The 26,035-nt window shown below is 39.5% G+C and overlaps 1 protein-coding gene across 1 annotated transcript in view; it reads left to right on the top strand.

Annotated features, from left to right (window-relative positions):
• The window catches only part of mgat4a (alpha-1,3-mannosyl-glycoprotein 4-beta-N-acetylglucosaminyltransferase A), a 100,284-nt gene that overhangs the window by 26,517 nt on the left and 47,732 nt on the right, over nt 1–26,035 (top strand). Inside the window, exons 2-3 of the mRNA XM_057851609.1 lie at nt 18,792–18,959; nt 22,933–23,073. Coding sequence (XP_057707592.1) covers nt 18,792–18,959; nt 22,933–23,073 — 309 coding nt within the window. The remainder of the gene's footprint in view (nt 1–18,791; nt 18,960–22,932; nt 23,074–26,035) is intronic.

Consider the following 26,035-nt stretch of genomic DNA (forward strand, 5'->3'; position numbering starts at 1 on the left):
GGAAAATATTAAATGTAATTTTTTTCACTTATTTTCCCCCCTTCTGTCATTGTTTGCATACTATCCTCATTAAACTATGAAAACTGATAAATGTTTGGGTGGTTTTAGTTGAAGCAGACACTGTTTTTTCATCTGTGCGATTTTGACAAAGCTCACATGTCATTTGATGGTTTTTTTATGCAGAAATGTGAGAAATTTGAAACGGTTCAGATACATTTTCATACCACTGTATTTTGGGGCATTTTCGCGTCACTTCATTGTTAATTCATTGCCTGCGATTGACTGCGCAAGAAGTCCAATCCATTCAAAGCCAGTCCAGAGTTTAAAGTGCGTATGACAGGAGAAAAAAAAGTCTTACATAGCATTATTATGTGAATTAAAATAATATTTTGAGACGATTCGACTATATACAACAATTTAGCTAAGCGCAGATGACGAGAAATTAGTATTTACGAGGTAAATGTGACGAAGAGAGCCACAAATGTCATTGTTTCAGTCTCACTACTTCAATATTTTTACAGAATATTCCTTTTATCCAAGTATTTTTCCCCACTAGCTAAATAAATGGCATGGTCATGACAAATAACAGTCTTGTGCTGAATGAAATATGAAATAATAAAAATGCATTTATTCAGGACGATGTGGCAAAATTATTCCATAATGGTCAAAACTGTTGACTTCACCTTTACTGTCGCACCTCCCGAACTATATTTCTTGACACCTCAATTGGGCTTATGTAATTTCCCTTCCCCGCTTCGGAGAGTGTAAACAAACCAAGAGGCGTGATAGCTAGCCGATATGCTAAACGGAACCGAGTGATGTTTCAAAGTCTTTGAAGGGGAAAATCACACATAACTAGCCCGGATCATTTCACACGACCACTGGGTTGTCGATTGTCTTCGAGGATCGGCAACCCGTCCGGCGGCGAACAGGTTAGAGCTTGTTCCCCTGGTGAGGGCAGAGGGCTCGTTTGCAGGGAAGCAGCTGGACAATGACCGCCGGACAAACCGGCCGACGTCGGAGGAGCGTGTAGCTGCCAAATGGTTAACACGAATATGGCAAAATAACACTATACTACACAGCGAGAGACTCACAGGAGGGCGGCTGCAGTTATTATGCAGCTAACATAACAATGTGTATGAGGAGAGCTTTTTGAATGCCCATCAATGGTCAAACGTAAGTAGTCCTTTATTTAAAGAAAGTTTGTAGTGTTTCCTTTGTAATCGCTGTATTTGCGGCTATTTTTAACACAAAGTAGCCATTTCTGATCGGTCGGAAAAATTTGACAGAACACCGGCCACATGAAGAAGGCAATAAGCCGAGTATAGTGCTCTCCCGGCGGGGGGGATGTGCGACAAGCCGCCAGTCGTCGGCCGAGGGGACAAGGAGCATGTCAGCCACAAAATGCAAGCCACCTACATATTAAAATGATCTAGAGCTGAAACGAATACTCGAGTAACTCGAGTTTAAAAACTGATCCGAGTAATTTTATTCACCTCGAGGAATCGTTTAATTCTGCCAGCTCTAAGCATCGCGTTTTGCCCGGACTACTTTTAATGCGGGACAACGCGCAGACATCACGTGCGTAGAGGAAGAAGCAATAAATAAATAAAAAAACTTACCGCAGCCGACAGCCGCTACAAAATACGCCGACGTTGCTAAAAACTAAGCCCGCGGATGCTAGTGTGGTAGCAGGTAGTGTCCGATGCTTCTCATAGAAATTGCATGCATTTAGGACTAGATGCGAAATGACACTCGGCCGCATCTGGGCAGCGTTAGTAAACAGCCGCCATCTTTAAGCAGTAGACTTCTCATCGCTAATAAATATAACGTTACTGTCACTCGCTCACGTAACGTTAGCCCTTCGGAGGGCAAGGTTTCTATTGATTATGTCCACTGTCGATGCGTGGCTAACGTGTCTTACATACAGGCTTTATTTAATCTGTAAAAACACAGTAGAGTGATGAGGGTGTAAAATGAAAACATAATAAAGTGTAACTGTCAGTTTTAGCTCAGTAGTCATTACTAAATAAAACACCAAGTAGCAACCAGGTATCATACATTTATTTTGAACTAGGGCTGTCCAACGATTAAAAATTTTAATCGAGTTAATTACAGCTTAAAAATTAATTAATCGTAATTAATCGCAATTCAAACCATCTCTAAAATATGCCATATTTTTCTGTAAATTATTGTTGGAATGGAAAGATAAGACACAAGACGGATATATACGTACAACATACTGTACATAAGTGCTGTATTTGTTTATTATAACAATAAATCCACAAATGGCATTATTAACATTCTTTCTGTTTAAGTGATCCACGGATAGTAAGACTTGTAGTTCATAAAAGATAAATGTTATAGTTACAAGTTATAGGAATTTTGTATTAAAACCCCTCTTCATCTTTTCGTTTTAATAAAATTTGTACAATTTTCAATCAAAAGTAGAGTTAATATAATAATAATAAGAATAAAAATAACAATAAGAATTGAGTGACCAAACTCTGAGTAATGCCAGTTCACTTTGCATTGTTGTTTAGCTGTGTGAGAATAGGGCCTCATTACTACAGACTGAAGTGCTTTTCTTTTTGTGAACATTATTTTTTTTTTGAGAGATAGCAATATTATTTTTGATGTGCTTTCACTAAATGATACTTCTGTTTGTTGTGAAGGAGTTGCAGAAGCTTATGCCAATAAACGGCGCAGCCCAAAGAACTCCTGTGTCCACTCGCCTTTATAACAGATATACTGTATCTCTGTGCATATCTTACCCAAAATACAACAAGAGACACATAATTGCCACTAAAAGAAAGCAAACTTACCGAAATATGTGTGGAGCACAAAGCAACAGCATAAACATCTCACAACTACTAATTCTCCCACTAGTAGAAAGAATAACATTAGTATGGAACGGCCCTGCGGTGCACCCAAGCGGCCGGTGGCATTCTCTTCACTCTTAATGTCCATAAACGGCGTCATTGAAATCTGTGTGAGGCAATGCGAGAGCGGCTCATTCAGTGCATGCGTTAATTCCGTCAAATATTTTAACGTGATTAATTAAAAAAATTAATTAACGCCCGTTAATGCGATAATTTTGACAGCCCTATTTTGAACACTACAAAAACTCAAAATCCTATCAGTACTTACAGTTTAGACTAACTTAAAACTTAAGTAGAACTTAAAAATAGCTTGACACAAATGGAAATTAAATTATAACGTCGGAAAAACACGTAGCTTTCAAGTGATGTGTGTTATCAAGCGTAATTACATTTTTAGGTAAGAAATGTTTTTTTTTTAGATCTAGAAGTTTTTTGAGTGAAAGCAGTGAATTTTTTTTTCTAGTCACATCTTAGATGCAATTGTTGGCTGTTTTCAACAATGTACATAGAAAATAAAAACATTGATTGACTGAAAATTGTTCAATATTGGATTAAATGTCTTTTTTTTCTCAAGTATAATTATAATTGATCTTTACCTAAAAAAAAATGTTTTATCCGATTACTCGATTAATCGATAGAATTTTCAGTCGATTACTCGATTACTAAAATATTCGATAGCTGCAGCCCTAAAATGATCCCAGTATTTGACATAATACAAAACACGATGTTTACTCACTTCCTCGTAAGTCCCATGGTTCCCAGTAGTAGGGCTTGTTTCGGCCAATATCCACCGGCGAATGGGAACTTTTTGAAACCCCAAAAAGGCTCACAACGTCTCTCCCTCGTACAGCAAGATTTTTCTGCAGCCGTTTGGCTGGCGTGATGCGAAAAATAAACGAATTCATCCGTAAAATCAGCTGAATCCTTAGTCCTTCTCATACAACAGTACGGCTGTATAGTGAAGTGGACTCCTTCTCCCGTACACGTCACAGCGCCCCCTTCCTCAATGCAAGACCGAAGGCGGAAGTCTGTCATTTTCGTAGCGCGGGATTCAAAAAATTGAAAAAAATATATCGATCGCTTCTTCACACATCCAAGTAGTCCATTTCATTCAGGAGCATAAAATACCACGTGTATTATGAAATAAACATGCTTTTTCGTGTCACGGGCACAATGTGTACCATTGTCAATCACGGGCAATGAGTTAATTTTGGGTCATTTTGTTGTGAATTTTAGAGGGCTCACAGGTTGTTGTTTCTAGGTCACATCCTCTAGATTTTCGGTTTTTCAGGTCACTTCCCATTGCTATCTTGTCATTTGTTTCCTATTATAAATGAATAGGGCTGTTGAAAATAAATAGGGATGTTTTTGTCAAATTTTGATTAGACTATGTTTTTGGCAAAAAGCATATACAACTTGTGTGCGCTTACAATCCTGAATTTTTTTTATGTGGGACGAGATTCATTTGAATCCCCCCCAGATTTTTTTTAATGTGTTGTGTTCAGCTGCCTAAACACTGAGAATGGGAATCTTGAGTGTCCTTATAGTCTGAACAGTTTTAATAAGCCATATGGGAGTTTGATACACTCCCGTTGTGGTTGTTCATACTGTTGTTCACATTTGAATTGGTTTTGCTATTGGAACTAATGTTTTTTTGTTTCTTGGTCGAAAAAGGTTCGGGATAAAATTGAACAAGATCAGAATTGTGTTAATTTTTAGAACATTTTAACACGTTTTGATGCTTTGACAAGTATCATTACCTCTTATAACACTGATATTTTTAATGTGCGATTTTTTTGTTGTGCAATTCGTGTTCTCTTAACAACTCTTGTTGAGGTTATGCATTCTTTCGAAATCGGCAGACCATGAAGTAGTCGTTTCATTCTCGCTAAACTGATGTCATGTGATCGATAAGGGTCTGAATGTTTGTTGTTTTGTATGGCAGCTGCATTGTGGAAGCGGGGGGCTAGCAGGTGCACCACTGTAGGCTTCTTTCTCATGCATAATGCACAACCATATTTTGCAGACGTTGCTTTCATTCATGTCAGAGCTGGGCAGAATCTGTGGCTGAGGATTATCTCTCCCATTACAATTAGATTGTCTTTAAGTGCTGTGTTTTCTTTATAGTCTCATCCTTAAAAATAGGTAGGGTCAATGCTTTCAGGAATGACTTTTCCGCCTTTATCCGATTTTAATCAATTATTTTAAGGTATTTTAAAATCTGGTCAGGATTGAAGAATGTGTAGGAACTGGGTGCACTGCGGTCCCTCTTCAGCTGTTCGCAGCAAGCCTACATCAGCAAGTTGACACTGACGGACAGTATATACAGTGGGGGAAATAAGTATTTAGTCAACCACTAATTGTGCAAGTTCTCCCACTTGAAAATATTAGAGAGGCCTGTAATGGTCAACATGGGTAAACCTCAACCATGAAAGACAGAATGTGGGGAAAAAAACAGAAATTGTTTGATTTTTAAAGAGTTTATTTGCAAATCATGGTGGAAAATAAGTATTTGGTCAATACCAATAGTTCATCTCAATACTTTGTTATGTACCCTTTGATGGCAATAACAGAGGCCAAACGTTTTCTGTAACTCTTCACAAGCTTTTCACACACTGTTGCTGGTATTTTGGCCCATTCCTCCATGCAGATCTCTAGAGCAGTGATGTTTTGGGGCTGTCGTTGGGCAACATGGACTTTCAACTCCCTCCGCAGATTTTCTATGGGGTTGAGGTCTGGAGACTGGCTAGGCCACTCCAGGACCTTGCCTATGAAGCTACTCCTTTGTTGTCCTAGCTGTGTGTTTGGGATCATTGTCATGCTGAAAGACCCAGCCACGTCTCCTCTTCAATGCCCATGCTGATGGAAGGAGATTTTCACTCAAAAGCTCTCGATGCATGGCCCCATTCATTCTTTCCTTTACACAGATCAGTCGTCCTGGTCCCTTTGCAGAAAAACAGCCCCAAAGCATGATGTCTCCACCCCCATGCTTCACAGTGGGTATGGTGTTCTTCGGATGCAATTCAGTATTCTTTCTCCTCCAAACACAAGAACCTGTGTTTATCCCAAAAATTTCTATTTTGGTTTTATCTGACCAGAACACGTAACGGGTACACGCAGGTCCGTTGTGGAGCGTGGAAGCCTCCCTGCCGATTCCTTCATGTAAGGACGCTAACGGCTGCGCCGTTGGCTCGAGCTTATTGGCGCAGTGGTTACCGTCCTTGCCTGCCGAGTGGAAGCGTCGTGGTGCGCGGGTTCGCGTCCCGGCCTGGTCAGAGGTGGGAGCGGAATGCGGGGCGGCGCTGACACACCGGTTACACAAATTCTCCCAGTCCTCTTCTGGATCATCCAAATGCTCTCTAGCAAACCGCAGACGGGCCTGGACGTGTACTGGCTTCACCAGGGGGACACGTCTGGCAGTCCAAGATTTGAGTCCCTGGCGGTGCATTGTGTTACTGATAGTAGCCTTTGTTACTGTGGTCCCAGCTCTCTGTAGGTCATTCACTAGGACCCCCGTGTGGGTCTGGGATTTTTGCTCACCGTTCTTGTTATCATTTTGACGCCATGGCGTGAGATCTTGCATGTAGCCCCAGATCGAGGGAGATTATCAGTTGTCTTGTATGTCTTCCATTTTCTAATAATTGCTCCCACAGTTGATTTCTTTACACCAAGCGTTTTACCTATTGCAGATTTAGTCTTCCCAGCCTGGTGCAGGTCTACAATTTTGTCTCTGGTGTCCTTCCACAGCTCTTTCGTCTTGGCCATACTGAAGTTTGGAGTGTGACTGACTGAGGTTGTGGATAGGTGTCTTTTATACCGATAATGAGTTAAAACAGGTGTCATTAATAAAGGTAACGAGTGGAGCCTCGTTAGAAGAAGTTAGATCTCTTCCACAGCCAGAAATCTTGCTTGTTCGTAGGTGACCAAATATTTATTTTCCACTCTTATTTGGAAATAAATTCTATAAAAATCAAACAATGTGATTTTCTGTGTTTTTGCCACATTCTGTCTCTCATGGTTGAGGTTTACCCATGTTGACAATTACAGGCCTCGCTTTTCAAGTAGGAGAACTTTCACAATTGGTGGTTGACTAAATACTGATTTGCCCCACAGTTGATGTTTTTGTTTTAATCTTGAACAAGTTGAGCTATGACTATGAGTTCTGTTTTAATTTTATTTAAATGAATATATTCATGGTGATGTTCCAATTTGCAAATATGTTGTGAAAAATTAAAAGAAAACGAAATCCTGTTCAATGGGAATGTTTTTTTTTTATACCATACATCTCAAAATAACACATTTTAGAGCTATAATTGCATTATCGTGAAACCGTGCTTAAGGTTATCATACCTTCAAAATCTCATACCCGCCGCACATGCCTAGTGAAAACCAGAATTGGCCCTTACTTCAACATAGGAAAGGGTCTGTTCACACAATATTCTAAATAAAATACAATTTAATTCCAAGTAACGTACTGTTACTGGCATATGAGTAAAATATTGAATTAAAAAAATGAAAAATAATCACTAGCATAGAAGTATGATATCTTAATCCACCTTTTAAATGCCTATAGTAAATGTCAACCAGACATTTCAACATCACTCTCCTGGCTAATCCCTCCATTAATAAATAAAAATGGGTTTTTATCAATGAGGCCACTGTCATGACAGAATCTCCTAAGAGGTCAATAAGCTGCTGCAGAACACAAAACTGAACGTTACATTTTTTGCTGTGTATGATGAAACGCGGATACTGTTTTGTGAAAATAAGTCTCAAGAGGGAAGGAAATGAGAAGGTAGAGACCAGTAAGATGATGTGTCAGCGGTAGATCTTAGCCCCTCCCAACATTTCAGACATATAAAAATTCACCTTGCCCAAAAAATAATACTTTTTGGGGCGATTTTTAACGCATATACAGTATTAGAAAATGTAACCGCCAAATTTAGGTCTATAAGTAAGTGATTGTGGATTCCCTGGTATAATGAAAGCACTCTGGAATAAACAACGGGTTTAATAGTCAACAGACTGACAAATTGTGCAATACAAATGAAATGATAAGGGCCTGAAAGTGTATACGCCCATATAAACATGCCAAAAGATATGCTATTTATTTTTGTCATGTCATCAGTGGGCTCTCTCACATTTTACAAATTGAATAATGTGTTAGAAATGGCAAGTGTAACAACAGTTCAGACTTTGTGGAAAATGCAAGATGTCCTGTACATAATACATGATATTTACTCTATAGATTGTCCAATAGGGTTGTGACAATTTATCAAAATGGTGATATGTCGCGATATGAAAAGGTTATCGCTATGCTCCTGCTAAGAATCAAAATATTGTTGTAAAAAGTTGTCATAGTTAAAAAAAAAAAAAAAAAGGAACCAAACAGGTTGCGACCTAAATTAGAATAGTGTCCATGGTCCTTTTTTAAACGCACCAGAGTTATTTTTCTCAGATAGTCCGCTAATGTGAATGCGAATCGGACCAAACAACTGAACTCTGGTCCACTGGAAAATTGTGCAGCGTCACAGCATGGAGCTGTGATGCTCTATCTAGGCTGTGACGGTACACGTAGGACATCCTTGGAAGCGGAAGTACAGTGTGGACGCTATTCAAAATTGACAATGGCAAGATGACAGACGATTAGCCATGGGCAAATGTTGTTGTGCTGTGCTAAGCAGTTGTATTTGATACAGGATCGGGTTCTAAAGTGGCAATTGTGTTTTGCATGCTGTTGCTGAACATACCGTGTGAGAGTGACTGGCAGAGATAGGCGGAGCCTCTCTGGACGGACGTTTCATGAGTTGCTCTCCTGGAAGTGGCGACAATTTGACAGTCCAAAAAGTCATGAAAGTGAGAGCGATTGCACGCTTGTGTGACTTGAGGTCCATCTCGTGGTTTAATTTTCCCCAATGGAATTTATTTATTTATTTATTTATTTTTTTTAGGGCTGTCAAAATTATCGTGTTAACGGGCGATAATTTTTTTAAATTAATCACGTTAAAATATTTGACGCATTTAACACTCATGCCCCGCTCAAACAGATTAAAATGACAGCACAGAGTAATGTCCACTTGTTACTTGTGTTTTTTGGTGTTTTGTCACCCTCTGCTGGCGCTTGGGTGCGACTGATTTTATGGGTTTCAGCACCATGAGCACTGTGTAATTATTGACATCAACAATGGCGAGCTACTAGTTTATTTTTTTGAATGAAAATCTTACAAATTTTATTAAAACGAAAACATTAAGAGGGGTTTTAATATAAAATTTCTATAACTTGTACTAACATTCATCTTTTAAGAACTGCAAGTCTTTTTATCCATGGATCGCTTTAAGAGAAGGTTGATAATGTTAATGCCATCTTGTTGATTTATTGTTATAATAAACAAATACAGTACTTATGTACCATATGTTGAATGTATATATCAGTCTTGTGTCTTGTCTTTCCATTCCAACAATAATTTACGGAAAAATATGGCATATTATTTTATAGATGCTTTGAATTGCGATTAATTACGATTAATTAATTTTTAAGCTGTAATTAACTCAATTAAAATTTTTAACTGTTTGACAGCCCCAATTTTTTTTCCCCATATACTCCAGTTCGCTCGGTATTGAGTCGGGAGGGAGTGCCCCTGAGCGGCGACTTGCTATGCTGTGCGACATTACATTTTGCTTTTTTTTTTTTTTTTTTTTTTTTTGAAATTTACATGCCTACAAACCTCTGCTTCACAACAGTCAGTTGCCAAAAAATTGACACATACAGAAGCATGGTCATATTATAATTACAAAATAAAAGACAGTAATTTTTTAAAAAAACCTATAAACAGTTTTAATGTAAAATAATTCTATGGTACATTACGTGCCGCCACGCATCTTATCTATTTGTCCAATCAGTGAGTGCACCTTTCATCCACGTGATGCTACTCTGAATGTTCGGTTGGTGCAGTGTGAATGCTGAAATTTTTCAACAATTCATTTGCAAGTGTTGCTACCAGGTAGCTCTCAAACCGGACCCTGGTCCTCATGGTCTTGTGTAAAAGCGCCCTATGTTAACTCTCCCAGTCAAAATGGATTGGACGTCTAGCACTGTCATTGGCACTGAAACTAAAGCGCTCACAGCCAATCTTTCCGGTTTTGGGGCATTCACTGGTCACTTCTGGGAATGTCCCAAAATCATCAGGAAAAGACCTGTAAATGTCCCAAAATCAACAAGAAATGACCCAAAAATCAACAAGAAATGACATGAAATGCCCCAAATTTGATTCATTGGCTGCCATTGACAGCAATAGACATCCAATGCATTTGAAGTGGGAGTGGTGGCAGCGAATGAACGAATGTTCACTGCCACCCACCGTGTTCAAACGGATTGGACGTCTACTTGTGATAAGCTCATTGAAATTCACAGCAGAAGGATGAAAATGACTAATTTATGTGATTTTTAGTTATATTGTAGAATATTGTAAAATGATTTCCTGACTCATTTGGCGATAATTGTTTTATCGCCGTATCATGAGATCATCGGTATCGTGAGCCTTGTATCTTGTATTGTATCGTGAGGTACTCAGAGGTTCCCACCCCTATAGTCCACTATCAACATAAGGAACACAACATCACTTCTCTTTTTCCTCAAAAGCAAAGAGTTGAGTAAAATACTTAAACAAATGCTTAGTCAGCATTTTAATGGCAAGTCAGCAATTCCAAGGTGTTAAATTTACTTTAGAGGGACAATTTTTGAATAGTGATCATTAGAGCTGGGAATCTTTGGGCACCTAACGATTCGATTACGATTACGATTCAGAGGCTCTGATTCGATTATAAAACGATTATTGATGCACGCCCCTCTTTTTTTTTTTTTTTTTTTTTTTTTTTAAATAAAGTTTTGTACATTTGTTCCAAAATTGTTCAAAAATACTCTCAGGCTAAACCAAACTACTATTTCAGTATCAAGTTAACATATAGCAGTAAACAAATATACAAAAATAACATTAAATAAAAAAACTCCAGTCCCCATTCTGTATCAGCAGCTTTAAACTACATTCAATTAATTTAATGTTGTGAATCAACCGTTAAAGTTGTTAAAATTGCTCCCGTTATTCCATAATTTCCCTTTTGTCTACTTTTGTCATGTGAAAGTTTTAAAACTATTTTAAAGATAGATTCAAGTCAATATTTTACCGATTTAGGAGTATTTTAGATAAAAAGTTAATTAGGTTTGCTTGGAAGGTTCGCTACAACAGCATTGCAGGGAAGTTTACTGCTTTAAGATGGCGGCCGTTTACTAACGCCCACATCTAGCTTTTTGCAGATGTGCTGCTAACGCTACCGAGTCTATAATCCATCTAGTCCTATATAAATGATATCTACCGTAACAATATGTAGCTTAGCTGTACTTGTAGCAGCTTTTCGGCAGCAGTCAGGTATGTTGTTGTGTTTTTTTATCTCGTGGCATGAGTTGAGCTAGAGCCGTGAGTTGAGCGTTGGCATTACCCGAGGGGCCGGTTAATGAGAAGCATAATGTTTAGCTACTCCCACTCCGTTCCGTCCCGAAGACCGCGCGGCGCGCTGAGTGTGTTGTACTTCCGCTTTACTTGGCATATTTCAATAATCGGAATTTGGATGTTTGTGAATCGTTCTCGAATCTTCCACGGCCGAATCGCGAATAATCTAATCGGAAATTTTGCACACCTCTAGTGATCATAGGTGTGGAAGATTGTGGCTTTGGGTTGTATTCAGGAGCATCACATTTTTTTGTCAGCATCCGTTAGGATTAGCGCTGATCAAGGAATAAGCAACCTTAAATCCTCAAATAGCCATTTAGACTGTCTGTCAAAAATAAAAGCCCCGTTGAAATCTAAAGTAGAAAATTGCTGCACTTAGTGAATTTTTTTCCTGTATATCTGTATGAAGAACTATAGTGTTGCATTAATGAATTAATGATATCAAATGACTGATACAGAGAATACAAAACTACACTTATCAAAAATATAAACGCATCTTTTTTCACGCCTTTTTTCTAAAACATTTTCCACATACATGAATTAACCATTTCTCTCAAATATTGTTAACAAATCTAAATCTGTGATAGCTAAGAGAACCTATGCCACCTGACAGGTGTGCCGTAACATGATACTGACTAGGTAGCACGATAATTGCACAGGGTGCTTTAGACTGGCCACAATAAAAAGCCACTCTGAAATGTTCAGTTCTAGCCACAGATGTCGGAAGGAGCATGCAGTTGGCACCCTGACAGCAGGAATATTCACCAGATCTGTTGCTCTGTTAATTTGCCTACCATGAGCAATCTCCAAAGTCATTTCAGAGAATTTGGCAGTACATCCAACCAGCCTCACTCATCACCGACTTGAGTGGGCAATCGCTTACATTCGATGGCGTCTGGCATGTTGGAGAGATGTTCTCTTCACGGATGAATCCCAGTTTACACTGTTAAGGGCATAGCAGACGCCGAGGCTGAGCTGGTGTCGATGGCTACGTTTACATGGATACATTTATTCAGATTAAATGCCTAATCAAAATAAAAATGCTTCAAGTACACAGCCTATTCCCACCGAGAAGTGGTTTATGTTGATTGATAATCCGATTGGCGCCCATAAAAAGATTTTATTCCAAAATTTCGGAACAAAAAGCCCCGCATATCTTTGATGTCAGTATATGCGTTTCTGTTAGTCCCGGAAGTTAGTAGAAGCAAAGCGAGCAGACTAGGTAGGCGCAAGACTAAAATGTTGTGTATCCGAGAGGGACACGTTGATGGAGATGTTAAAAGTAGAGCTAGACCGATTATCGGCGCTGATATTTGGAAATTTGACGTACATCGGTATTGGCCTTTTAAAAAAAAAAAAAAAAAAAAAATCAGACCGACAGATATGAACATTTCAATTCAAAACTGGATTATTTTAGCTCAGATGCAACCCTCTCTCCTGCCTGCTGTCTCCTGCACTAGTATTCACTCTCTCCTCTGATTGGTTAAAGCGTAAATTCAGGATTTTTGACATTAGGCTTAATCTTCGAGTTAGCAGGGGTTTAGTAGTTGGTGGAGTTGAACAAACTCAGGTTGTTTGTTTGTTCCAGGGCTCCAGAGTGGCTAAGCTAGCGCAAGTCAATGGCACCATTTTTAGCCCGGCGATAAAAAACATCTGCACACATGAAAATCATCGATGACCCATGCAATCAATAATTATACTATGTTTTCAGGATAGTTATTAAAACTTACCATTGCGTGTCAATAATTGCAGTATGAAGAGCAACATTTGTAATCCAGTAGCTCTGCAGAGGACCAGGCGGAGTGATAGCACGTCATTTTTTTTTCCACCGCTGATTTTTTATGTCGTAGCCAGCAGCAAGTGATCAGTTTATATTTTGCCTCGTTCTTCATAGGGAAATTTGCGGGGGCTTTCCTTTGCCGGTTACCGGAGCCATGAAACTAAAAAATGCAAACGAAACAGAATTTGTTGAAATCAACTCTACCAACTAACTTAACTCCTGCTAACTCAAAGATTATGCCTAATATCAAAAATCCTGAACTTCCACTTTAAATGGCAATGGTAAATGGAGTTATACTTGTATTGCGCCTTTCCACCTTTTTGAAGGTCCTCAAAACGCTTCACACTTAGACATGTGCCGATTACCTATTTCAAGGTATACCGTGGTATGAAAACCCCAAAATTTTCTGTCATACCGTCCCTAAGGTACTAGCTATTTTATATGTCCCAAATATCCAGGGAGAAATCGCTCGCTTGCAGCTGCAAGGCTCAACCCTCCCCCACCGTTTTTTTGCTCACTGTCAGTCAGCTGTGCTACACGATGGCTGGAGGAGGTAAAACTCCTGAAACTAATCTGTACATCAAAATGCAAATGGAAAGCTTTTGTTTGTTACCAAACATTTTAGCAAACCCTTGGCTACAAAAGTTTTAAAAGTCAGTTTTACAGTACATTAGCATAAAAGAAGTGCTTCTAAATCTTATTACGACACCACGTGAAGACATTACCGTATTTTTCGGACTACAAGTCGCTCCTGAGTATAAGTCGATCAAGCCATAAAATGCCCAACGAAGAGAAAAAAAACATATACAAGTCGCACCGGAGTATAAGTCGAATTTTTGGGGGAAATTTACTTGATAAAATCCAACACATAGAACAGACATGTCATCTTGAAAGGCAATTTAATATAAAAATACAATAGAGGACAACATGCTAAATAAATGTACAGTGTACAGTGCATGAACAACGAAATGTGAATATACTGTCCTACGCTACGGCTCGGTCCTGGCTATACAGCGAACTCCCAAAAGACAATGCTGGACGTCCGTATAATTTGCTGAATCAATTTGGTCCTCGATAGAAAACAGGTTCGCATCAACGTAAATAAATGATAATTAGGTACTATTAGTAATAAGTAACAGGTTAGCATGCGTTCGCTATCATTAGCACATCGTTCAAACAACCACACAACTGGCTCTAAGTGTCCGATCGCGGGTGGAAAACACACAACAACAACAACAGAAAAGATGATATACGCAGGCGTTGCCTCTGTAGAGATGATTTAAAAGCATAAACAATGAAAGTAGGTTCGCAGCCGTCTATTCTCTCTCGCTAACTCACCCACTCACTCACTCAGAGCTACGTAGCTGTCCGTCTTCTTCTGGCGTGTGAGCACTCTTCTTCACGTAAACAAGTGCGGGTGCGCCCTCACGTGGGCGTGAAAGCGCCACAAACTAAATGCATCCATTTCAAGATAAAAAAGTCAATAATACAATTGAACATACACTGCCAAAGGCAGAACGCGAACGTGGCCATAGCTATAAAGAGTTATTCAGATAACTATAGCATAAGAACATGCTAACAACTTTACAAAACCATCAGTGTCACTGCAAAACACCAAAATAACATGTGAAATTATATCATAATGTGTTAATAATTCCACACATAAGTCGCTCCTGAGTATAAGTCGCACCCCCAGCCAAAATATGAAAAAAAAAACGCGACTTATAGTCCGAAAAATACGGTAATCATTCTGCGCATGTCAAAATGATGTCTAATAGTCTAACACCTAACAGTCCTAATCAGATCAATATTTTTAGTATCCATGAATACAGAGCATCCAATCATGATTTTAATCTGAAAATTGATCGATTGATTGATTAATGTAAACATAGCAAATGTTATGGATTTAGTGGCCAAATCATGGTGGTGGTTGTCGAAGTACTGTTGCAAAAAATCTATGCAAGGTAAAAAGTAAAAGTTAGATACTTTGTGTGTGTTCATTTCTTTGAACCACTCTACAAAATGAGGAAGACAAACAGATTAACAAATGTCATAGCAACTACTTCTATGCTACTTCTGTATTCCTGAGGTCTTTGTGTTTTACTGAATATGCCTCTTTTCCTTTTACAAATACAACCAAATAGATACCTTTTCTGGTCTGTTTGCGCTATGGGGTCACAGGTGTGGCTTCACCTCCGCGGACCTGGCAGTTAAAGCGCTGCTGTGCAGATGAAAGTCTGTTTTGGGTTTGAAGCTGGGGCTCGGGCCCAAATGACAGCATCTGTGTTTTAAAGCATGAGCAACACTGAAAGACAATAGCTTAGTCAGACAGACAGCAGCGAGAGGGCAGAGATAAAGGGAATCCAGTCATGGGTGTTTTATTGATGAGCTCCCGGGAAGAGCACTCTAACAATATACCAGCATTGTTAGATCAGAGACACCCTAAATAACCCGTAAACCTCTCAATCTGTGCCGCTCTTTGAATTTGCTCTTTAACCTCCAAACTTGAGGATTCACAATATTCAGGAAAAAAGCAGAGAATCGACTTTTCTGTGGGAGGTTGTCATTGCTTGCAGCCATGAGTCATATGATTCATCGTTATGAATACGGCGCCTCAAGAAAATCTCACTGGCAGTGAAAAATAAACCAGATTGCTTTGTCCCCAATTAGAGCGCTAAAGAAATCTAAAGTCATTCCTCTTTATGGCTATTTAACCAAATCAAATAGATTTTTGTTATGGTTGTTTAGTGGCAACCACTTGACCATGACCTTTTTGACAGCATATTTCAAATTTTCCGTCATACCGTCTGTACGGTATTAGCTATTTTTTATGTCCCGAAAATGCATGGAGAAATCCCTCGCTTGCAGCTGTAAGGCTCAACCCTCCCCCAACGTATGTGCGGCTTCGCGTAAATTTCAATAATTTAGCAACGTTACAATAAAATTTAGCAAAATGGCTCAGTGGCGCCCCCTTTAAATTTTAAAAGTGCCATTTCCTTTGATGTTTTTTAACGTAGAGCGATGAAATTTGGGGAGTCGATAGGTTGTCTAAAACCGCCTCAAAAAGTCTGTAACACCCATATTCCAAACCCAACAGGAAATCGGGTATTTTGGATTGAATGTTGAAAAACATGCCATTTTACTCGAAAACCAGGATACACGTTTGAAACCATTAAGCCGAGGCAGTTAGTTGGACCCTTCTCAAAATTGGTCAGACTGTTAAAGACACATATGAGATGTTAGGTTATGAAAATGGTGAGTTTTCATTCACGGGCCTGACCTGGGCGGGGTACCAAAGTCGGGCATTTTTTTGGCAACACGCCAACTCGTGATACAAGGTTTGCACCTTGTATCCTTTTCATATCTGGCATGCATGTGAGGTGTCTCAGCCTAAACACGACTACATTGAAATATTACGCATTAGACCTGGCGCCCCCTAGTGTGAACAGGAAACACCTTTTTTTACGAGCAAGGCTCCTCCTCCTCGGGAAAGTAATCAATTGACCTTAAACCTGCATCAGGGGAGCCTTAAGATATGTGTTCAGGTATCTGATGAAAAACATTGAGTTTTCGTTCGTTTTCAGCTGTGTCCAAACAGGAACGTGAAAAGACCCTCCACATTTTTTCTCAAAATGCCCAATTTGAAGGTCTTAACATGCTCCAAAACTCGCCAAAATTTGCATATACATGCGGCTTCACGTACATTTCGAAGATTTAGCAGCGTTGCGAAAATATGTTATAAAACGGCTCAGTGGCGCCCCCTTGAATTTTTAAAAAGCCCTCTCCCCTTAGTTTTTTTCAACGTAGAATGATGACATTTGGGGAGTTGATACATTGTGCAAAACTGCTGTTGCTCAGTGTCAGTGAGTCAGCTGTGCTAAGTAAACGCTGTCATGAACGTTTCCCACCAGCTACCTGTGTCGAGTGATGGTAAAACAAATAATGTAAGCTTGTAACGAGGCTATTAACGTGGCTTGTTAGCTAGCCAAGATGGCTAACTTGTTTCCTCTATCCTCACTATAAGCCAGTGGTTCTTAACCTGGGTTTGATCGAACCCCAGGGGTTCGGTGAGTAAGTCTAAGGGGTTCGGCGGAGAGTAAGAACACACAGGATCCCATTTTCATACTCTGACTAAAGGTAAAGTGTCATTTTAGGTTTTGGACAGGTTTGCTACAGATTTAAAGGCTTTATTAAGTTTCAACTGCTAGCCCTCTAGCTAATGGGAGGACAAACTGGTTTTCTCAGTGGAAGGTTGACACTTGGTATTGTAAAAGTATAACAGACCTACAGGCAGCATTGGGTTAAATTCCGAAGGGTTCGGTGACTACACATGTGAAACTCATGGCGTTCAATACCTTTAGCAAGGTTAAGAACCACTGCTATTAGCGTACTTTTGTAAAGTCTTCCGCCATTCTAAACATCTGTACAAAATAACATTCTCATAAAACAGCCTGTGGCATTTTTTCTCTCTGGTGACTTTCTGTGTTGAGAGGTGTATGTGTATATAATGTGTAAATAATGATACGAGTCATACACACGTGCTCAGTCTCCGTTAATATTCAACTAATTTTTATTAAGCGTAGTAGTGGTGGTATTTTTACACAGAAAATGTGAACATACTTACGTTCCTGCATCATAACGTGGACTGAGAAATACAGTGATCCCTTGTTTTTTGCGGTTAGTGGGGACCAGAACCCGCCGCAATAAGTGAAAAACCGCGAAGTAGCACCCTCCTCGAAAAAAAAAAATATATAATAATGTTCCAATTTGCCAGACTGTTGTGAAAAATAAAAACATCCTGTTCAGTTGATTTTTTTTTTTAACCCATACATCTCAAAATAACACATTTTAGATGTACAATTGCAATACCGTGATATTTTTGCTTTAGGTTATCTTGCCGTCAAAATCTCATACCGACATATGCCTACCTCCCAATAGAATTTCGCATTTATACAAATTAAAGGTTAATAAAAGCTGTCATGAACGTTTCCCACCAGCTACAAGAGTTTTAACTCCAGTGTGTTTAGTGTGTCTAGCGTTGGTAATACAAGTGTTTTTCTCTCTCTGGCAACTGTGTTGAGAAAGAGAATGTGTATACAATGTAAACATGATACGAATCCTACACACATGCTTTTTATGCTGTGGCTGTGGGTTCAGGCTCACCTAAAGGACTGCTTTTATTTTAATTTTATTTAGAATATTTGTTGTTTTAACTTAACATTATACTTATGTTCCAATTTGCTACTGGTCAATGGAAAAGTTTATTTTTTATTCATTTTTTTTTAACCCAGATATCGCAAAGTAACACATATTGGAGCCGTAAATGCGATACCGTGATATTTAGGCTTATGGTTACCATCAGAATCTCATCCCGGGAAATGCCTCAACTGGTACTACAAAACAATATTTGAAGTTTACAAAGGGCCCACGCAAAAGGGTACGTTGCTATGTGACACAAGAAAGCACGCACAGCTACCGTCATATGTATTGTTTGGGTTAGGCCTTCACCGTAGGAACGGAGCTTGGTTATAAACTTAAATAGCCCCTGTAAAAGCTTCAACGACCAGATAGTAAGGTTATCAATTACTTTAGTGCTCACAGACTACTTTCTGTTCCCTTTTGCAGAGAAACTGGTAGCATACCAGCGGGAGTTCCATGCCTTGAAAGAACGCCTTCGTGTAGCCGAGCACAGGACGCTGCAGCGCTCGTCAGAGCTCAACAGTATCCTTGAGCAGTTTCGCCGCGCCATTGCCGAAACCAACAACAGCAAAGACAACCTCGCCACCTTCTCAGGTAACGGATTACATTGGTACCTCGACATAGGAACGCAGTGACATATGATCCTTTTGACATCCGACGTAAAATTCGAATCGTTATTTAGCTGCACATATGACGACATGCTCGAAGTATGACGATTTCTTGTGAGAGAAATCAACTTGGGTCCTAAGAAGGTTAGTGTAAGTCAGGGGTCGGGAACCTTTTTGGCTGAGAGAGCCATGAACACCACATATTTTTAAATGTAATTCTGTGAGAGCCATACAATATGTTTAAAACTAAAAATACAAGTAATATGTTCATTTTATGCAATTTCAACACTTTTAAAGAGTATGTAGCGGCAAAGGGGGTTTGAGACATCAATAGAACCGTTATGTGCCAAGATAACAAATATTGATAAAGTTAACAAAAAAATCAATCACATTAATGAGCAATTATCGAAAATAGATCGAAAATGACGAACATTTCCGAAAGTGTTCCGGAGACAGCCGAATGGGGCGGAGACGTCACGACAAGTGATTGACAGTCGAGGCGGAGCCAGATGCCATTGTTTTTAACGACGAGAGAGTAGCGTTGGGGTTTGTTTGACCAAAACATCACAAAAATGGTTCAAAACTGCTGTGCTATGTGGTGTACAAATAGTTATTTATCGGAATATAGTATCCATGAGTTCCTGAACGCGAAAAAAAAAGATGGACTACACAGACAATGGGTAAAGTTCGTCCGTGCAAAGAGGGCTAATTTTCTAGACACAGCCTCCGGCACGCTTTTCTGTGGTGCGCATTTTCCACCTGAAAGCTTCTCGAACTATGGACAAGAGAAATCGGGTTTTGCTAAAAGATTGCTGCTCAAAGGAGATGCGGTGCCGACCATACAGGTGCAGCCACCTAAATGTCCCGAGATATCAAAAAAGAGGACGATGACTGGTAAAGGAGGCTAAAGCTAAGCAAAGGAGGGGAGCAGCCAAGCTCGAAATGGCCAGAGTGAGTACTCTTTTGTAATAAAAAAATGTCACGCACTGGATACAGGACTGGACACATGTATAAATTATCGTTCGTAAAATATATAGAACAAATCCTCTGATCCCATTCATATTTGTGTCTGTTGGCAGAGCGAAAAGCTATGATAGCGCAATAAATGATAATTATTCTATGCATTCCTTTATTTTGCAGTCACGGTGTATCAGCTTCACAAAAAGAAATGCAAAACAAATCATTGGTGTTTCCCACACGATCTGCTGCCGATGTTTCATCAGTGTCATTGCTCCCCTCAATGACCGTTTCATTACGCTGCATTGGCGTTCGTTTGGGCTCAAATTGGTAACCTAAAACACTGATTAAAGCTTCGTAACTCTCCTCATCACCATTAGATGAACATTCGTTACGTCTTTCTACGTCGGATTCGTCGCTGAAACTAGAAACGAAATTGGAATTGTCCGCCATCATCGCCGCCATTCAGTATTAAAGCACTGAGCCTTTTTCTTGTTGAAGAAACACCCCTCACTGTCAATTCTGAATTCTCTTTTATTGACAACGAGGGGTGTTTCTTCATGAGGGAACCTGGAATATGTGCAGGACGAACACAATGCATTAGCATAAACAGCTCAAAACACCCCTAATTCTCCCCTCACTAGAAGGAATTATATTTATGCAGACAGGCGCTGCCCCCCTAGTGGCTGGTGGCACTCTTCACTTGTCGTGACGTCACGCACACAGTCTGCCAGATCTCGGGCGCCGGTCGTTTTAGCTTGACAATCGAGCCAAATTTCTCTCATTTTCTTGTGTGTAATTACACAAAGTGGCATGATATGAATACAAAAGGCATGCGTTTATGGATAATGATGGAATATTAAAATTTTCCCAGGGCACGACATACCCTTTAAAGTACAATAAGTCTCTGAATTATTTTTAATAACTTATATAAATAATAATAATTAAATAAAATAATAATTATTAAATAATATTTAAATAGTTATTTTAATCCACAGATACTCTTGTACTTACGGTTTTAAACCAGCAGGGGGGAGGCGTTCGCTAAGTGGCGTGCATGGGCAATAAATGTTCGCATTTTAGAGCAAATAAGAAATCAGCCGTCTTGACAGTAATGTGAGACGGACGTTGTAAACTAGTATTTTTTTCTTGTTTGAGTTGAGAAAAAGAGTATAATTTGACTGTGTATATTAGCGGATTGCTTTATTTTAGGATGATTGTGATGTGTGCTGAGTGTTAATATAGTTCAGAAATATGTTAATCGTTGAGTATTGTAATGTCCGTAACTATTTGTGGGCCCTTGAAGAGGCCATCAGACGGCAGAGTAGTGACGTAGCGGGAATCAAGGAGGAGCAATCGCTATATTTATTTAGTATTTTGATTCCCACGCCATAAAAATGAGTGACTTCCGGCAACAGTCTCGAGTTGAGAAAGAGGGCGCTGTGCCGTGTACGGGAGAAGGAGTCCTCTTCACTATACAGCCGTACTGTTGTATGAAAAGGACTAAGGATTCAGCTGATTTTGCGGATTAATACGTTCATTTTTTGCATCACGCCAGCCAAACAGCTGCAGAAAAATCTTGCTGTATGAGGGAGAGGCGTGTGCGCCTTTTTGGGGTTTCAAAAGGTTCCCATTCACTGGTGGATATTGGCCAAAACAAGCCCTACTACTGTGGGACCATGGGACTTACGAGGAATTGAGTAAACATCGTGTTTTGTATTATGTGAAATACTGGGATCCTTTTAATACGGAGGTGGCTTTCATTTTGTGGCTGAAATGCTCCTTGTCCTCTCGGCCGACGACCGGCAGCTTGTCGCACATCCCCCTGCTGGGCGAGCACTATACTCGGCTTTTTCCCTCTTGGTATGCCCGGTGTTCTGTCAAATTTTCCACCCGATCAGAAATTGCAACTTTGTGTTTACAAATAGCCGCGAATACAGCGATTACAAAGTAAACACTACAAATTTTCTTCAAATAAAGGACTACTTACGTTTGATCATGAATGGCATGTAAAAAGCTCTCCTCATACACATTAGCTGCACGTTAGCTGCACAACAACTGCAGCCGCCCTCCTCCACTGTTTACGACTTCGCCGTGTAGTAAAGCATTATTTTGCCATATTCGTGTTGACCATTTGGCAGCTACACGCTCCTTCGACGTCGGCCAGTTTGTTTAGCGGTCATTGTCCAGCTGCTTCCCTGGCGAGCTCTTCTGTCCGTAGTAGCAGGGGAAGGAGCTGTAAATTGCTTTCCGCCGGGCGGTTTGCCAATCGGCGAAGACAATCGACAACCCAGTCGTCATGTGAAATGATCCGGGCTAGTTATGTGTGATTTTCCGCTTCGAAGACTTTGAAACATCACTCGGTTCGGGTTAGCATGTCGGCTAGCTGTCAAGCCTCTTGATTTGTTTACATTCTCCGAAGCCTGGGAAGGGAAATGACATAAGCTCAATTTAGGTGGCATAAAATATCGTTAAGGAGGTGCGACAGTAAAGGTGAAGTCGACAGTTTTGACCATTATGGAGTAATTTTCCCATGTCGTCTTGAATAAATGCATTTTTATTCATATTCCATTTAGCACAAGGCTGTTAATTGTCATCACCATGCCATTTATTTAGCTATTGGGGAAAAATACTTGGATAAAAAGAATATCCTGTAAAAATATTGGAGAAGAGCAACTGAAACAATGACATTTTGCGTCTCTCTTCGTCGCGTTTTTCTAGTTGTGAATAATTCCCACTTAATGGGCTGCATACTAAATCAGATGAAATCGTGACTCCGTTGACGTCATCCACCTGTTGGGGACGCTAGAGCCCTATACTGGTAAGCGTGGCTAATCGGCAGATTAAAAGACTAATTTCTCGTCATCTGCACTTTGCTAAATTGTTGTATATAGTCGAATCGTATCAAAATATGATTCGAATTCACATAATAATCCTTTTTAAGACTTTTTTTCTCCTGTCGTACGCACTTTAACGTGTATTTCATGTCTTTGTGAATTTAGATGAGACCCAGAAACTTTTGAAGCAGCTGGCCAACAGGAAACCTCTTCATGTGCCAAACATCTACCACCACATGCCTCACCTCCTCAACAATGAGGGCAGCTTGCAACCCGCCGTACAAGTCGGTCTAGGGCGCACTGGAGGTAAGGACTCGCTGTAGCTGCCAAGCGCATTTTACGAGAGTCGTGTAGCTACACGCCTTCAGTTTGTGACAAGTTCATTGTAAATATCCTCTGGACTTGTCATCATACTGAGGCCTCTCCAAGGAATGTTTACACACTGTAGTCAATTTTCATCTATGTATATTAGGAGTCTTTGTTAACAAGCTCTGTGCGTTTTTGAGAAGAACGGTTAATTTGCTTTCTTTACCATCTCCCACTTGACTTGTACTAGTTTAATTGACCCTCTTTTTAAAAGCATTAACACGTGAAGATACTTGATGCGTAAAATAGATGATACGCCACATCAAAAGCAGTTTTTAAAAACACATGTTGCAACATATGTCAAACTGGCTCAACTTTGCACTGCAGGCCTCTGCATATATGTACAGTCGATGACTGATAATATGCTAATCTGGTGACGTCAAGCTGGAGGACCTTTTGGTCAGAAGACAATTTCTGTTCTGTAAAATACTACACCACTGCTTCCCCGTCCTGTCAATTTTTTTCCATTTGTCACAGTGACGTTGTGATTTGTTTTATGTCATTATAATGTTGGGGCTAGAGCTGTGACAAAATATCAAAACTGTGATATATTGTGATTGCATCCCGCTCATGCCAAGAATCGAGGTATAGGTGTCTCAATGTTTAAAAAAGAAAAAGGAAAAAAAAAAGAACCAACAAGTTGATACCAAAATCTTCCACCATAATAGTGTCTCAGTTAGCTCAATGGCTGCCATTGACGGCGCTCGACGCCCAACCCATTAAAGAACGTTCATTTGTTTGTTCGAAACCAGAACATTCTTCAGGGTTTCCCCAACATTACAAAACATTGTGGCGCACCACCACACCCAAAAAAAGCCACCACACCTTGCAAGAGATGTTTTTTTTTGTTTTTTTTAACATTTCAAACTAGCAGCAGCCTAGTGTGAAGGGTTCAGCGGCAACCTATTCATTGTGTATTGCAATGTCCGTAATTAAGCGCGGCCCCCTTAAGAGACGAGCTGTATGCTGGTGAGGACAATATTTGCATTTCATTGTTCATGCACTGTACACTGTACATTTATTCAGCATGTTGTTCTCTATTGTATTTTTATATTAAATTGCCTCTCAAGATGACATCTGTTCAATGTGTTGGATTTTATCAAGTAGATTTCCCCCAAAAATGCGACTTATAGTCCGGTGCGACTTACATATGTTTTTTTTTCTCTTTGTTTGGGCACTTTATAGCTGGTGCGACTTATACCCAGGTGCGACTTGTAGTCCGAAAAATACGGTAATTCGCACTGGAGTATAAATCGCATTTTGGGAGGAAATTTACTTCATAAAATCCAACACATAGAACAGATGTCATCTTGAAAGGCAAATTAGAATAAAAATACAACAGAGAACAACATGCTGAATAAGTTTACAGTATGATAATGTTACATTATGCCTAAACAATGAAATGTGAAGGTGGTTATTGTGGTTATGTATTGGATTATTGTACAGTATCATTGTAACAACAGTTCATATAGATAACTTTGTGCTGAGAAAAAAAATCATAGCAGTTACTCACAATGTTACTCATTACTTGAGTATTCTTTTCACCAAATACTTTTTTACTTGAGTACATTTTTTGAGTGACTACTTTTACTTCAGTAATATTATTTTGAAGTAACGCTACTCTTACTTGTACATTTTTTGGCTACTCTACCCACCTCTGTATTACATCCCCATCTTATTCGAATCACTGTCGCAGTTTTCACTATTAATATGTCTGTATAAAATGTAAATTATTAAAAGTGCTGATGAGGTTATTTAGTATCGAACGGAAAAGCTCTGGAAGCAGACCAACAAAAGATTAACAACCAGTTTGAATGTCCGGAGTGAGCAACAATAAACAAGGGATGCAGATTGGAGCGAAGATGCATTGAGGTTGAAGGAGCATTGGCCTGGACATGTTGCACTTGGATGCATTATCACTCATTCACTGTCTATTACATCCACCAGCATGCTGTCAGACTCCTCTCTTTTTTTTCCTGCCTCCCACGCTCTCCCTTTCATCTTCGACCTAGTTTTTTTTTTTTTTTAATTGTAAATGCTGGTGGGCGTCGCCATACATCGTGGCATTCGGCGTGAGGAATACAATGCGAAACTGGGACAGATTCTCCACGCTGCGCAGATTGTTGGCCCCCTTTTCTCAAACCCACAGCGTGCGCCTCACCGCTTCTGCACCTCAAGTTTGTTTTCGTACCCTTTGCGAGCCCCCTAATCGCTCAGCACACTGACTGTAGCATAGTGTTTCTTCTCTTTGGCATTTTTTTCAGGTTTTGTGCAGGAAGGTTTAGTGGCTTCATATTTTTTATTGGAGTTGATTTTGTAGTAGTAACAAAAAAATTGTATGATGTGTGAATTTGAACGAGCACATTGATCAAGACAGCAAGCAGTTCTGGAATTGACAAATTTATTGGCAAATGTATATGGCGGAAAACTTGAAGTTCTGCTCTGAGACCCCCAATTTGGCCAAATGTCAAAATTGTGTTGGAGTAAATGTAGATTTTACTTAGCCCTGTTGTTTTATTTTGTAAATAAACGGGGTGATAGCTATATAGTTAATGATAACTTTACTGCATGCAGTTGTTGATTTGGCTTGATTTTAATTTGTGCAAAGAAAAAAAAAAATCCTGGGGAAGTTTAGGGGTTAAATTCCAATACCATAATATTTAAATTTTTCTAGTGGGCTTTTAAAATATTTTTCAATTATGATTAGGGCTGCAGCTATCGATTATTTTATTAGTCGATCAATCTATCAACTAGTTAGTGCGAATAATCGAGTAATCGAATTAGGAACATTTAATATGTTGCAGAATAAATTTTAGGAGATGTAAAAGAAAGGCTTGCTAAGATTGCAGTTTCAAAAGAGCATTAAAGAGCATACGACATGAGAAAAAAAAGTCTTAAATAG

The sequence above is a fragment of the Corythoichthys intestinalis genome, chromosome 12, assembly GCF_030265065.1.
Source record: "Corythoichthys intestinalis isolate RoL2023-P3 chromosome 12, ASM3026506v1, whole genome shotgun sequence".
Taxonomy (NCBI): domain Eukaryota; kingdom Metazoa; phylum Chordata; class Actinopteri; order Syngnathiformes; family Syngnathidae; genus Corythoichthys; species Corythoichthys intestinalis.